Here is a 15586-nt window from a genome sequence, read left to right as displayed (position 1 = left end):
GTGTATGCGCTATATGCGGCGCATAGGGGGCGCCAAAGCCATAATTTTTTTTGTGGTATTTTCTATATGTAGCTGCTGTTGTGCGTTTCTAAATAATTTCTGTATTTCCTCAATATTAAATAACATTTTAGAGGACTAACAGGCTAGAGTAGGCTCCCTCATAAGAGTCCATCATAGAATTTTGGATAATAATGAAATATCGCGAGTGGGGGGCAGCCAAAGTGTTCATATACGTTTGGGCGGGCGTCTGATTGCGCATTGACACGTCAAAAGTAGGGATGCACCGGTTGACCGGCCAAAAAACGTATTTCTTTGTATTTTTCTGCCAATTTTTCTGGAAGTGCGCCCACGTGCACATGCGCCTATATCGCAATCATTCGCGAACATGTCACTTGTGTGTTACAAACACAAACTGGAGAACTGAGGGAAGAGACAAGATGCGCTGAAGGGAATGAAGAGCCGCTTTCCTGCGCGAGCCGAAGTTGAGCGAGCCGAAGTTGAGCGAGCTGAAGTTGCCGAAGTTGAGCGAGCTGAAGTTGCCGAAGTTGAGCGAGCCGAAGTTGGGCGAGCCGAAGTTGAGCGAGCCGAAGTTGCGCGAGCCGAAGTTGCGCGAGCCGAAGTTGCGCGAGCCGAAGTTGAGCGAGCCGAAGTTGAGCGAGCCGAAGTTGAGCGAGCCGAAGTTGAGCGAGCCGAAGTTGGGCGAGCCGAAGTTGGGCGAGCCGAAGTTGGGCGAGCCGAAGTTGGGCGAGCCGAAGTTGAGCGAGCCGAAGTTGAGCGAGCCGAAGTTGAGCGAGCCGAAGTTGAGCGAGCCGAAGTTGAGCGAGCCGAAGTTGAGCGAGCCGAAGTTGAGCGAGCCGAAGTTGAGCGAGCCGAAGTTGCCGAAGTTGAGCGAGCCGAAGTTGCCGAAGTTGAGCGAGCCGAAGTTGCCGAAGTTGAGCGAGCCGAAGTTGCCGAAGTTGCGCGAGCCGAAGTTGCGCGAGCCGAAGTTGCGCGAGCCGAAGTTGCGCGAGCCGAAGTTGCGCGAGCCGAGCCGAAGTTGCGCAGGCCGAGCCGAAGTTGCGCAGGCCGAGCCGAAGTTGCGCAGGCCGAAGTTGAGCGAGCCGAAGTTGAGCGAGCCGAAGTTGAGCGAGCTGAAGTTGCCGAAGTTGAGCGAGCTGAAGTTGCCGAAGTTGAGCGAGCTGAAGTTGCCGAAGTTGAGCGAGCCGAAGTTGGGCGAGCCGAAGTTGGGCGAGCCGAAGTTGGGCGAGCCGAAGTTGGGCGAGCCGAAGTTGAGCGAGCCGAAGTTGAGCGAGCCGAAGTTGAGCGAGCCGAAGTTGAGCGAGCCGAAGTTGAGCGAGCCGAAGTTGCCGAAGTTGAGCGAGCCGAAGTTGCGCGAGCCGAAGTTGAGCGAGCCGAAGTTGCCGAAGTTGAGCGAGCCGAAGTTGCCGAAGTTGAGCGAGCCGAAGTTGCCGAAGTTGAGCGAGCCGAAGTTGCCGAAGTTGAGCGAGCCGAAGTTGAGCGAGCCGAAGTTGGGCGAGCCGAAGTTGAGCGAGCCGAAGTTGGGCGAGCCGAAGTTGGGCGAGCCGAAGTTGAGCGAGCCGAAGTTGAGCGAGCCGAAGTTGCCAAAGTTGAGCGAGCCGAAGTTGGGCGAGCCGAAGTTGAGCGAGCCGAAGTTGCCGAAGTTGAGCGAGCCGAAGTTGAGCGAGCCGAAGTTGAGCGAGCCGAAGTTGGGCGAGCCGAAGTTGAGCGAGCCGAAGTTGAGCGAGCCGAAGTTGAGCGAGCCGAAGTTGGGCGAGCCGAAGTTGAGCGAGCCGAAGTTGAGCGAACCGAAGTTGGGCGAGCCGAAGTTGCCGAAGTTGAGCGAGCCGAAGTTGCCGAAGTTGAGCGAGCCGAAGTTGAGCGAGCCGAAGTTGGGCGAGCCGAAGTTGGGCGAGCCGAAGTTGAGCGAGCCGAAGTTGAGCGAGCCGAAGTTGAGCGAGCCGAAGTTGGGCGAGCCGAAGTTGAGCGAGCCGAAGTTGGGCGAGCCGAAGTTGGGCGAGCCGAAGTTGAGCGAGCCGAAGTTGAGCGAGCCGAAGTTGAGCGAGCCGAAGTTGAGCGAGCCGAAGTTGAGCGAGCCGAAGTTGAGCGAGCCGAAGTTGAGCGAGCCGAAGTTGAGCGAGCCGAAGTTGAGCGAGCCGAAGTTGAGCGAGCCGAAGTTGCCGAAGTTGAGCGAGCCGAAGTTGAGCGAGCCGAAGTTGCCGAAGTTGAGCGAGCCGAAGTTGCCGAAGTTGAGCGAGCCGAAGTTGAGCGAGCCGAAGTTGAGCGAGCTGAAGTTGAGCGAGCCGAAGTTGCCGAAGTTGAGCGAGCCGAAGTTGCCGAAGTTGAGCGAGCCGAAGTTGAGCGAGCCGAAGTTGCCGAAGTTGAGCGAGCCGAAGTTGAGCGAGCCGAAGTTGAGCGAGCCGAAGTTGGGCGAGCCGAAGTTGGGCGAGCCGAAGTTGGGCGAGCCGAAGTTGGGCGAGCCGAAGTTGGGCGAGCCGAAGTTGAGCGAGCCGAAGTTGAGCGAGCCGAAGTTGAGCGAGCCGAAGTTGAGCGAGCCGAAGTTGCCGAAGTTGAGCGAGCCGAAGTTGCCGAAGTTGAGCGAGCCGAAGTTGCCGAAGTTGAGCGAGCCGAAGTTGAGCGAGCCGAAGTTGAGCGAGCCGAAGTTGCCGAAGTTGAGCGAGCCGAAGTTGAGCGAGCCGAAGTTGCCGAAGTTGAGCGAGCCGAAGTTGAGCGAGCCGAAGTTGCCGAAGTTGAGCGAGCCGAAGTTGAGCGAGCCGAAGTTGAGCGAGCTGAAGTTGAGCGAGCAGAAGTTGAGCGAGCCGAAGTTGAGCGAGCCGAAGTTGAGCGAGCCGAAGTTGAGCGAGCCGAAGTTGGGCGAGCCGAAGTTGGGCGAGCCGAAGTTGAGCGAGCCGAAGTTGAGCGAGCCGAAGTTGAGCGAGCCGAAGTTGAGCGAGCCGAAGTTGAGCGAGCCGAAGTTGCCGAAGTTGAGCGAGCCGAAGTTGCCGAAGTTGAGCGAGCCGAAGTTGAGCGAGCCGAAGTTGCCGAAGTTGAGCGAGCCGAAGTTGAGCGAGCCGAAGTTGCCGAAGTTGAGCGAGCCGAAGTTGAGCGAGCCGAAGTTGCCGAAGTTGAGCGAGCCGAAGTTGAGCGAGCCGAAGTTGAGCGAGCAGAAGTTGAGCGAGCCGAAGTTGAGCGAGCCGAAGTTGAGCGAGCCGAAGTTGAGCGAGCCGAAGTTGAGCGAGCCGAAGTTGAGCGAGCCGAAGTTGAGCGAGCCGAAGTTGCCGAAGTTGAGCGAGCCGAAGTTGAGCGAGCCGAAGTTGCCGAAGTTGAGCGAGCCGAAGTTGCCGAAGTTGAGCGAGCCGAAGTTGAGCGAGCCGAAGTTGAGCGAGCCGAAGTTGCCGAAGTTGAGCGAGCCGAGCGAGCCGAAGTTGAGCGAGCCGAAGTTGAGCGAGCCGAAGTTGAGCGAGCCGAAGTTGAGCGAGCCGAAGTTGAGCGAGCCGAAGTTGAGCGAGCCGAAGTTGCCGAAGTTGAGCGAGCCGAAGTTGCCGAAGTTGAGCGAGCCGAAGTTGAGCGAGCCGAAGTTGAGCGAGCCGAAGTTGCCGAAGTTGAGCGAGCCGAAGTTGAGCGAGCCGAAGTTGCCGAAGTTGAGCGAGCCGAAGTTGAGCGAGCCGAAGTTGAGCGAGCTGAAGTTGAGCGAGCCGAAGTTGAGCGAGCAGAAGTTGAGCGAGCAGAAGTTGAGCGAGCCGAAGTTGAGCGAGGCGAAGTTGAGCGAGCCGAAGTTGAGCGAGCCGAAGTTGAGCGAGCCGAAGTTGAGCGAGCCGAAGTTGAGCGAGCCGAAGTTGAGCGAGCCGAAGTTGCCGAAGTTGAGCGAGCCGAAGTTGCCGAAGTTGAGCGAGCCGAAGTTGCCGAAGTTGAGCGAGCCGAAGTTGAGCGAGCCGAAGTTGCCGAAGTTGAGCGAGCCGAAGTTGCCGAAGTTGAGCGAGCCGAAGTTGAGCGAGCCGAAGTTGCCGAAGTTGAGCGAGCCGAAGTTGAGCGAGCCGAAGTTGGGCGAGCCGAAGTTGAGCGAGCCGAAGTTGCCGAAGTTGAGCGAGCCGAAGTTGAGCGAGCCGAAGTTGAGCGAGCCGAAGTTGAGCGAGCCGAAGTTGAGCGAGCCGAAGTTGAGCGAGCCGAAGTTGAGCGAGCCGAAGTTGAGCGAGCCGAAGTTGAGCGAGCCGAAGTTGCCGAAGTTGAGCGAGCCGAAGTTGAGCGAGCCGAAGTTGCCGAAGTTGAGCGAGCCGAAGTTGAGCGAGCCGAAGTTGCCGAAGTTGAGCGAGCCGAAGTTGAGCGAGCCGAAGTTGCCGAAGTTGAGCGAGCCGAAGTTGAGCGAGCCGAAGTTGAGCGAGCCGAAGTTGAGCGAGCCGAAGTTGAGCGAGCCGAAGTTGGGCGAGCCCGAGCCGAAGTTGAGCGAGCCGAAGTTGAGCGAGCCGAAGTTGAGCGAGCCGAAGTTGAGCGAGCCGAAGTTGCCGAAGTTGAGCGAGCCGAAGTTGAGCGAGCCGAAGTTGCCGAAGTTGAGCGAGCCGAAGTTGCCGAAGTTGAGCGAGCCGAAGTTGAGCGAGCCGAAGTTGAGCGAGCCGAAGTTGCCGAAGTTGAGCGAGCCGAGCGAGCCGAAGTTGAGCGAGCCGAAGTTGAGCGAGCCGAAGTTGAGTGAGCCGAAGTTGAGCGAGCCGAAGTTGAGCGAGCCGAAGTTGAGCGAGCCGAAGTTGAGCGAGCCGAAGTTGCCGAAGTTGAGCGAGCCGAAGTTGAGCGAGCCGAAGTTGAGCGAGCCGAAGTTGAGCGAGCCGAAGTTGAGCGAGCCGAAGTTGAGCGAGCCGAAGTTGAGCGAGCCGAAGTTGAGCGAGCAGAAGTTGAGCGAGCCGAAGTTGAGCGAGCCGAAGTTGAGCGAGCCGAAGTTGAGCGAGCCGAAGTTGAGCGAGCAGAAGTTGAGCGAGCAGAAGTTGAGCGAGCCGAAGTTGAGCGAGCCGAAGTTGAGCGAGCCGAAGTTGAGCGAGCCGAAGTTGAGCGAGCCGAAGTTGCCGAAGTTGAGCGAGCCGAAGTTGAGCGAGCCGAAGTTGAGCGAGCCGAAGTTGAGCGAGCCGAAGTTGAGCGAGCCGAAGTTGAGCGAGCCGAAGTTGAGCGAGCCGAAGTTGAGCGAGCAGAAGTTGAGCGAGCAGAAGTTGAGCGAGCCGAAGTTGAGCGAGCCGAAGTTGAGCGAGCCGAAGTTGAGCGAGCCGAAGTTGAGCGAGCCGAAGTTGCCGAAGTTGAGCGAGCCGAAGTTGAGCGAGCCGAAGTTGCCGAAGTTGAGCGAGCCGAAGTTGCCGAAGTTGAGCGAGCCGAAGTTGCCGAAGTTGAGCGAGCCGAAGTTGCCGAAGTTGAGCGAGCCGAAGTTGCCGAAGTTGAGCGAGCCGAAGTTGAGCGAGCCGAAGTTGCCGAAGTTGAGCGAGCCGAAGTTGAGCGAGCCGAAGTTGAGCGAGCCGAAGTTGAGCGAGCCGAAGTTGAGCGAGCCGAAGTTGAGCGAGCCGAAGTTGCCGAAGTTGAGCGAGCCGAAGTTGCCGAAGTTGAGCGAGCCGAAGTTGCCGAAGTTGAGCGAGCCGAAGTTGAGCGAGCCGAAGTTGCCGAAGTTGAGCGAGCCGAAGTTGAGCGAGCAGAAGTTGAGCGAGCCGAAGTTGAGCGAGCCGAAGTTGGGCGAGCCGAAGTTGAGCGAGCCGAAGTTGAGCGAGCCGAAGTTGAGCGAGCCGAAGTTGAGCGAGCCGAAGTTGAGCGAGCCGAAGTTGAGCGAGCCGACCTCTCCGCCTGCACAAGTGTAGATAATGAGCGTTTGTTCAGCTCAGCTTCTCACGTGTTGGATCGGATGAGAACGAAACAGACTAACTTGTGACAAAGCCGAAATACTTCTTTTTGTAGTATATTAGTATGTACAAAATCCATCTTACCATTTATCAAAATCCACTTACACTGTAATTACAATTGCCTAAATAATGTCATGAGATTTTTAGATTTATGTTCTAAATATAATATTTTAATTATAGAAATATGTAATTATTCCAGGCCTATGAAGCTATAAACTGCTAGTATAGTTGGCGGCGTAATGGATTCTAGAGTCATTCAACTAATTCGTTCTAACCTGTTCAAAAACGGTGAATTATGCGAGAACGAAACCTATACTTTGTTTGAATCTATTTTTGTTGGAAAATTAGAGCAAAACTGTAAAAAATGACCACTTGTTGTTTATTGAACTGTTGTATTTGAGCAATGCAGAAAAAATGGCTGACCGCACACTGAATCCAAAAAAAGGCCGAAGTCTAGAAAAATATATTTTTAAATTTTTAAATTTGCATGAAAAAAAAAAAGAAAAAAAAAAAAAGTATTTTTCTAGACTTCTGTCTCTTTTTGGATTCAGTGTGCGGTCAGCCATTTTTTCTGCATTGCTCAAGTTAATCTTTTTTTGGTTCTACGCACCTGAAGAAAGTCTTTTTTCAACTGAGAGCGCAACAAATTCCTTCAATTGAACTGTTGTATAAAATTAATATCACATTTTGCATTCGTGCTGATATCGGCTGCTCTGGAAAATAGCTCTCTTGCTCGTGATATTGCTTAACTCATAATTTCCTCTTTAATTACTTTCAAACGAATGTTTATTTTTATGTTTGTTATTAGCCTATTTTTAATAATACAATACAATAGTACAGTAAAAAAACTCACGTATATATTAAACCTTTGTTAAAAAATTTATAAGACGGATGACACGAAATGGCTTTACCCGAATTATAATAAATAAATAAAATAAATTTGGAAATTCCCCTTTTAAAACGGGGAACCCTCAGTTTGTGTTTTTTTATTTTTTATTAACAAAAGTGATGTTGCGCTGCTTCCTGTCAATTATCTCGTTCGCGGCTATGATTACAGTAACATTTATTTCGGTATGTTGCCAAAATTGTTGCTGCACACCCTCTGGCACTGGGTAGTTGCGCCCCTGTTTGTAGTTCTAATCGCGCAATATCAGCTGGAAAAGAAACTCTGAAAGATATGATGCCAAATATCGAGTGAAGCGCTTCACAAACAAGAACAAATGTAGCATCATCAGAGAAGAGATGAAGTTATTCTGACTCAAGATTATTAACACAATCATGATGTGCACACAAATCATTTATAATAAACAGTGATATTTGATTTTCTTGTGTGTGTGTGTGTGTGTGTGTGTGTGTGTGTGTGTGTGTGTGTGTGTGTGTGTGTGTGTGTGTGTGTGTGTGTGTGTGTGTGTGTGTGTGTGTGTGTGTGTGTGTGTGTGTGTGTGTGTGTGTGTGTGTGTGTGTGTGTGTGTGTGTGTGTGTGTGTGTGTGTGTGTGTGTGTGTTGCAGTCAGCTGAGACACACTAACCTGGTGCAGTTATTGGGTGTGATCGTGGAGGAAAGAGGCAGTTTGTTCATCGTGACTGAATACATGGCAAAGGTCAGTGATGTTTCCCTCAAGTAAGATGATACACCGATCAGGCATAACATTATGACCAGTGAATAACACTGATGATCTCCTGTTAGTGGGTGGGATATATTAGGCAGCAAGTGAACATTTTGTTCTCAGAGTTGATGTGTTAGAAGCAGGAAAAATGGGCAAGCGTAAGGATTTGAGTGAGTTTGACAAGGGCCAGATTGTGACGGGTCAGAGCATCTCCAAAACTGCAGCTCTTGTGGGATGAGTCCGATCCATGGAGAACTTACAGGACTTAAAGGATCTGCTGCTAACATGACCAACACAATATTAGGTCATAATGTTCTGCCTGATCTGTGTTTTTAAATGTTTAGTTCAAGTTTTAAAACATATAATGCAATGATGTGTTGAGGGATGAACCTAATAAACCTGATGATCATATTTGAGACTGTGAGACTTTACTTGTATGATAATCAAATAAAGCTGCTTCAGTCCAGATTAAATATTACAGTATATAGTGGGCATGTTTGTGTGAAATATCAGGACACAAATGTGTATAATGACATGGGTATTACAAAAAGAGGGAGAAATATGAGGACGTTCCCCATGTCCTCACTTTACAAAATGCTTATAAATCACAGAATGAGGTTTTTATCACAGAAAGTGAACTGCACAGTGTGTGTGTGTATGTGTGTGTGATGGGTAGGTTTAGGGGCAGTGTGTGTGTGTGTGTGTGTGTGTGTGTGTGTGTGTGTGTGTGATGGGTAGGTTTAGGGGCAGTGTGTGTGTGTGTGTGCGTGTGTGATGGGTAGGTTTAGGGGCAGTGTGTGTGTGTGTGTGTGTGTGTGTGTGTGTGTGTGTGTGTGTGTGTGTGTGTGTGTGTGATGGGTAGGTTTAGGGGCAGTGTGTGTGTGTGTGTGTGATGGGTAGGTTTAGGGGCAGTGTGTGTGTGTGTGTGTGTGCGTGTGTGATGGGTAGGTTTAGGGGCAGTGTGTATGTGTGTGTGTGTGTGTGATGGGTAGGTTTAGGGGCAGTGTGTGTGTGTGTGTGTGTGTGTGTGTGTGTGTGTGTGTGTGTGTGCGTGTGTGATGGGTAGGTTTAGGGGCAGTGTGTGTGTGTGTGTGTGTGTGTGTGTGTGTGTGTGTGTGATGGGTAGGTTTAGGGGCAGTGTGTGTGTGTGTGTGTGTGTGTGTGTGTGTGTGTGTGTGTGTGTGTGTGATGGGTAGGTTTAGGGGCAGGGGCAGTGTGTGTGTGTGTGTGTGTGTGTGTGTGTGTGTGTGTGTGTGTGTGTGTGTGTGTGTGTGTGTGTGTGTGTGATGGGTAGGTTTAGGGGCAGTGTGTGTGTGTGTGTGTGTGTGTGTGTGTGTGTGTGTGTGTGTGTGTGTGTGTGAGTGATGGGTAGGTTTAGGGGCAGGGGCAGTGTGTGTGTGTGTGTGTGTGTGTGTGTGTGTGAGTGATGGGTAGGTTTAGGGGCAGGGGCAGTGTGTGTGTGTGTGTGTGTGTGTGTGTGTGTGTGTGTGTGTGTGTGTGTGTGTGTGTGTGTGATGGGTAGGTTTAGGGTCAGTGTAAGGGGATAGAAAATACAGTTTACATGGTATAAAAACCATTACGCCTATGGAATGTCCTCACCTCACAAAAAAAACCCTGTGTGTGTGTGTGTGTGTGTGTGTGTGTGTGTGTGTGTGTGTGTGTGTGTGTGTGTGTGTGTGTAACAGGGCAGTCTGGTGGATTACCTGCGCTCTCGGGGTCGGACTGTCCTGGGCGGCGAGTTTCTGCTCAAGTTCTCTCTGTGAGTAAACATCCCGTTAAACACGGTACCGCCTGTCCACTGGATCTTCAGGAGTGTGTGTGTGTGTGTGTGTGTGTGTGTGTGTGTGTGTGTGTGTGTGTGTGTGTGTGTGTGTGTGTGTGTGTGTGTGTGTGTGTGTGTGTGTGTCTCAGGGACGTGTGTGAAGCCATGGAGTATCTGGAGGACAATAACTTCGTGCACAGAGATCTGGCGGCTCGAAACGTCCTGGTGTCCGACGACAACATCGCTAAAGTCAGCGACTTCGGGCTGACGAAGGAGGCGTCGAACACTCAGGACACGGCCAAGCTGCCGGTGAAGTGGACCTCGCCGGAGGCCCTGCGGGAGAAGGTCAGAGTTCAGCTCAGGGGTCGTGAGGGTCAGGGGGTCATCATCTGATCCAGGGGCTGATTCTGCTCTCTTCTTTGCAGAGGTTTTCCACCAAGTCGGACGTGTGGAGTTACGGCGTTCTGCTGTGGGAGATCTACTCCTTCGGCCGCGTGCCCTACCCCAGAATCGTAAGAGCTGCGTTTCTGCTCGAAGCTCTGCATCTAACTTTGGAATATTATTGGTTTCCATTCCATGTGTTCAAGAGAACAAAATCATCACTTCATGGCTCAAAATCTGTACACACACACACACACACACACACACACAGTGCGTCAGGCAAAACACACACACATACACACGCACACACACTCAGAGCGTCAGGCGAAACACACACACATACACACACACACACACACACACGGAGCGTCAGGCAAAACACACACACACACACACACACACACACACACACTCACCCAGAGCGTCAGGCAAAACACACACACACACACACACACACACTCACCCAGAGCGTCAGGCGAAACACACACACACACTCAGAGCGTCAGACGAAACACACACACACACACACAGAGCGTCAGGCGAAACACACACACACATACTTAGAGCGTCAGGCGAAACACACACACACACACACTCAGAGCGTCAGACGAAACACACACACACATACTTAGAGCGTCAGGCGAAACACACACACACACACACTCAGAGCATCAGGCGGAATACACACACACTAAATGCTTCTGGAGGAATTAAACCCTTCACATTTGAGATGCTGTGACGCCATTGGTCCGCTGGTTAGGCCAGTCATCCAATCACAGCCTCCGCTGAGGGATTTATTCAGTAAATGTGTTTCTGTGGGATAGATGTGTTATTATTATATGGTTCATTTTCTGCACTCTCTTGCTGTTCCACGTGTGTCCATCAGATGGCAGTCTCATCTCTCTCTCCCCCTCTCTCTCTCACACACACACACACACACACACACACACACACACAATTCAATTCAATTCAATTGTGCTTTATTGGCATGACAATTGTTACAGTGTATTGCCAAAGCATTTATAATTTTACAAATAATCAACATACATGTACATACATTAAATAAAATAATTATAAAAGATTAGAAATAATAATAATAATAAAAAAAAAAATAATAATAAAAAAAAATAAAAAAATAATAATAATAATAATAATAGCAATAAGTTGAACAATCCATAAACATTTAGAATTCTAGGAACAATTTAGAATTCGGTGTGTGTGTGTGTGTGTGTGTGTGTGTGTGTGTGTGTGTGTGTGTGTGTGTGTGTGTGTGTGTGTGTGTGTGTGTGTGTGTGTGTGTGTGTGTGTGTGTGTGTGTGTGTGTGTGTGTGTGTGTGTGTGTGTGTGTGTGTGTGTGTGTGTGTGTGTGTGAGCGCATCACTGATTGGTCGACTCCTCCCTCTTTTTGTGGCAGGCATTAGTGTATCTTGCTGCTAGTGGGATACATTCTCTTTTTTCACCTAATAAATATTGAAGTTTTGTTTTATTGTCTAGTTTTATAAAGTCAGGACAAAGTATTTGGAATTTGGGATAGAAAGTGTTTCTGATTAGTTGATAGTTTGGGCAGCTGGTGAGGAAGTGTGTCTCTGTCTCCACTTCTCCAGTGGTGCAGTACGGGCAGATGCGGCTCTCTCTGGGCAGCCAGCTCTGTCTGTATCTGCCCGTCTCTCTCTCTCTCTCTCTCTCTCTCTCTCTCTCTCTCTCTCTCTCTGTCTCTCTCTCTCTCTCTCTCTCTCTCTCTCTCTCTCTCTCTCTCTCTCTCTCTCTCTGGGCAGCCAGCTCTGTCTGTATCTGCCCGTCTCTCTCTCTCTCTCTCTCTCTCTCTCTCTCTCTCTCTCTCTCTCTCTCTCTCTCTCTCTCTCTCTCTGGGCAGCCAGTTCTGTCTGTATCTGCCCGTCTCTACGGTCAGTGTGTGATTGCTCAGTCTGTACCTCGTCATTCTTCTTCTGAACTCACAGTTTTTCACTGCGCTCAGGTATTCTGCTGTTGTGTAGCTTCTGTTTAGGGCCAAATAACATTCCAGTTTACTCTGTTTTTGTGTTGTTTCATTCCAATAGGTCAAGTAATTTTCTCTTTGTGCTTTAATAATTTGGTTGGGCCGGATTGTGTGTGTGAGTGTGTGTGTGTCCTGAGGCTGGCTGGTGTTAGTTGTGTTAGTGTGTGTTTGCAGCCTCAGGATCAGCTGGATCAGGGGACTCTTATCAGAGTTCACTTCATGGTTTTTAAGGGCTTTAAAATGATAAGAGTTGGGGTCACTCATTTTTAGATGTTTCCAAAATTTGATGGCTCGTTTCTCAATGTGTATTAGTAGAGGGTATTGGCCTAATTCTGCCCTGCATGCGTTGTTGGGCGTGTTCCTCTGGACTCTCAGGATACTCTTACAGAACTCAGCATGCAGGGTTTCAATCGGATTTTTGTCCCATTTGTCGAATTCATGATTGAAGAGAGGACCCCAAACTTCACTGCCATATAGTGCAATAGGTTCAATCACTGATTGGAATATTTTGAGCCAGATTCTGATTAGTATTTCAAATTTAATTGATTTTTTGATGGCATAGAAAGCCCTTCTTGCTTTCTCTTTCAGTTCATTCACGGCCAAGTTGAAGTTCCCGTTTGCACTGAATTTCAACCCAAGGTATGTGTAGTCGGTGGCATGATCTACTTTGGTCATACCAAGGGTGAAATTGTGCCTCTTTCCCTGAAATCTGGGTCTTTTCTGGAACGTTATTATTTTAGTTTTAGTTGTGTTAATGGTCAGGGCCCAGGTCTGACAGAACTGATGCAGGACGTCCAGGTTCTGCTGTAGACCCTCTTCTGTTGGAGACAGCAGCACCAGATCGTCCGCATACAGGAGGAACTTTATGGAGGAGTCATGTAGTGTGAGGCCAGGAGCTGCTGATTGGTCTAGAAGATTTGCTAATTCATTGATATAAATATTGAAGAGGGTCGGTGATAGTGGGCAGCCCTGTCTCACACCACGCCCTTGAGTGAAGAACGCCGTTTGTTTATTTCCAATTTTAATTGAGCATTGATTGTTTGAGTACATTGTTTTAATTATGTTGTATGTTTTGCCCCCGATACCTGATTCTAGAAGTTTAGACAGAAGACCTTCATGCCAAATTGAATCAAAGGCCTTCTGGAAATCTACAAAGCAAGCAAAAATTTTGGTTTTGTTTTGGTTAATTTGTTGGTCGATCAGGGTATGCAGGGTGAAGATGTGGTCTGATGTTCTGTAATTTGGTAAGAATCCAATCTGACTTTTGTTCAGGACATTGTGCTCTGTGAGGAAGTGAACGAGTCTCGTGTTGATGATACTGCAGAACATCTTCCCCAGGTTACTGCTCACACAGATGCCTCTGTAATTGCTCGGATCTGATTTGTCTCCACTCTTGAATATGGGCGTTATGACTCCTCTATTCCAGGTGTCAGGGAAATGACCAACACTCAGAACCAAGTTAAACAGTTTTAGCAAAGCCAATCTGAAATTGTGTTCTGTGTTCTTCAGCATTTCATTGAGGATGCCGTCTGGTCCACTTGATTTTTTAATTTTTAGTGCCTGGATTTTATCAATCAGTTCATTTTCTGTGATGGGGTAGTCTAATGGGTTTTGGTATTTACCAATTGTATGTTCCATATTGATCATTTTTTCATAAATTTGGGTTTGTTCTGGGTTCATTTTTAGCTTGCTATAAAGTTGTTCAAAGTGATTTTTCCAGGTGTCTCCATTTTGTATGGCTGTTTGTTCATGCTGTTTTTTATTCAGAGAATTCCAGTGGTCCCAGAATTTGTTTGAATGTATAGATTCTTCAATGGTTTTGAGTTGGTTTTGCATGAACTGTTCTCTCTTCTTTCTGAGTGTATTTTTATACTGTTTAAGTTCCTCACAATATTGATGACGCAAATCTACATCGTTTGGTTGTCTGTGTTTTTGATTTGATAATTGTCTTAAATTTTTCCTCATTGTTTTACAATCTAAATCAAACCATTTTTCATTCTCTTCTATAGTTTTGTAGATTTTCCTAGAGGATTTGAGATTAGATAAAGTTGCCAAATAATCAAATATATAATTTATGTTCTCCACGGCCAGATTTACACCATCTCCATCGCGAGGATAAACTCTGCAGAGGAAGTTGTCAATGAGTGAGCACACTTTTGGATGGTCCATTGCTGCCACATATTTTTCTGTGCTGTTTTGTGCCCATCTGTATTTCTCTCTAATGTTGTACAGCTTACTGGGTTGTAGATGTATGTTTGTATTTTCTGTCCTTTTTAGATACACAGTAATTTGGCTGTGATCTGACAGGGGTGTTAGTGGTTTGACCGTGAATGCTCTGAAAGAGAATAGATCTAAATCTGTGATCATGTAGTCAACTGTTGAGCAACCATGAAATGAACTGTAGGTGTATCTCCCCAGAGAATCCCCTCTCACCCTGCCATTGACGAGGTACAGACCGAGGCTTCGACAGAGTTCAAGTAGAACTTTCCCGTTCTTATTTACTTGGGCATCAGAATTATATCTTGGGAAATTTACAATGTTTTGTGGGAAGTTCTGTCCAAAAATATAGTTATTCCCATTATCTGTAGTGTAGTCAGGGAGGGATCCCGTTCTGGCATTTAGATCCCCACAGATTAACACACTTCCCTGGGCCTGGAAGTGGTTAATTTGACTGTGGAGGGTTTCAAAGATGTCTTCATTATAGTATGGAGATTCAGAGGGAGGGATATAGAGAGCACATAAGAATACATTTTTTGTTGTTTGGATAAGGTGCTTGTTGATTTTGAGCCAGATGTGTGATTCTTCTTTTTTAACTGTTTGGATGTATTCATCAATTTCTTGTTTGTGCCAGATTATAATGCCCCCTGAATCTCTCCCCCGTGTGATGCTTTGGTGCTTTCTAGAGGATAGAGATGTTTCACAGTATCCTGAGGGACAAAGAGTGATGTTATCAGTTCTGCGCCAAGTTTCCTGTAGTATAATTATGTCCATGTTTGATATGCTTTTTTTGAAATCTAAAGTATGGGGTTTGTAACCAAAACTGGATGAATTAATACCCTGTATGTTCCACATTGTAATAATTAATGATCTCATTTTGTCAACAAGTTTAACAATTCTACAATCTTAATAGTGCTCTAGAGTAAAACAAACCTAAGTCTAACATAGTGTCAAAATATACATGTGTGAAGGTGTTTTTTTTTTTTTTTTTTTTTTTTTTTTACTCACGACTACTGTTCCAGCCGTGTGCATATGAGTTTGAGAAGGTCCTTAATCTCTGCTAGGCTGGTGTGGCTCGGCCCTTTCAGGGCTGCAGCATAACTCTGCTGCTCTTGTTGCTCGGGCCGGTGGGGGTGTGGATGAGGACCAGGCCGCTGTTCCGCTGAGATGCTGTTGTTCCTCACTGGAGCTGCTCTGGATCTTCTGGGGTTGTGGGGCCTGGAGATAGGGTCCTGTGGCGCAGGGTGAGGCTGCAGTGGTGTAAGCTGATGGTGGTAGAGAGCAGGGTGTGGAGGTCCAGGCCAAGGGTGGTGGGGTCTAGGATGCAGGTGCGGAGGGGCAGGATGTGGGTGGTGAGGTCCAAGGCGGGGGTGTGGAGGTGCAGTGAGTTGGCGATAGGGTACAGGCCTCTGGGTAGGGGCTGTATTGTAGGGCTCAGCTGAGTGTGGAGAGATGATGTTTTGTGGTGCTGCGTGAAGAAAGCGTCTCGCTGGCTGAGGGGTAGATGCTGCTCTGGTGTTCTTTAGGAGGCTGCCAGGGGTTCGGCCCAGGGCCACGTCTTTAAGTGTTTTAGCAAACACATGAACACAGTCTTTATGGAGGTGGACGTGGTCATGTAGGTGGTGGACGTCCAGTGTGGGATGATGTGCCAGGTGAACATTTGGCATTCCAGCACATCTACGTGAGATGTCCATGTTTGCTTTTTGTATGGTAAAAGGATGGAAGTCTGATCTTGGTAGGATGGTGGAGATGATTACTTTTGAGGT

At 48.8% G+C, this 15586-nt stretch overlaps 1 protein-coding gene across 1 annotated transcript in view; it reads left to right on the top strand.

The window, feature by feature from the left end:
- The window catches only part of LOC307131457 (cytochrome P450 1A1-like), a 174793-nt gene that overhangs the window by 36634 nt on the left and 122573 nt on the right, over nucleotides 1–15586 (top strand). The window contains 4 exon segments of the mRNA XM_079825118.1: nucleotides 7368–7458; nucleotides 9150–9223; nucleotides 9376–9571; nucleotides 9652–9738. Of these exon segments, the coding sequence (XP_079681244.1) occupies nucleotides 7368–7458; nucleotides 9150–9223; nucleotides 9376–9571; nucleotides 9652–9738 (448 nt within the window).

The sequence above is a fragment of the Gobio gobio genome, assembly GCF_949357685.1.
Source record: "Gobio gobio genome assembly, chromosome: 9".
NCBI classification, from domain to species: Eukaryota; Metazoa; Chordata; class Actinopteri; order Cypriniformes; family Gobionidae; genus Gobio; species Gobio gobio.
The sequence above is the reverse complement of the archived record's forward strand: the minus strand, read 5'-3'. Positions and strand labels throughout refer to the sequence as shown.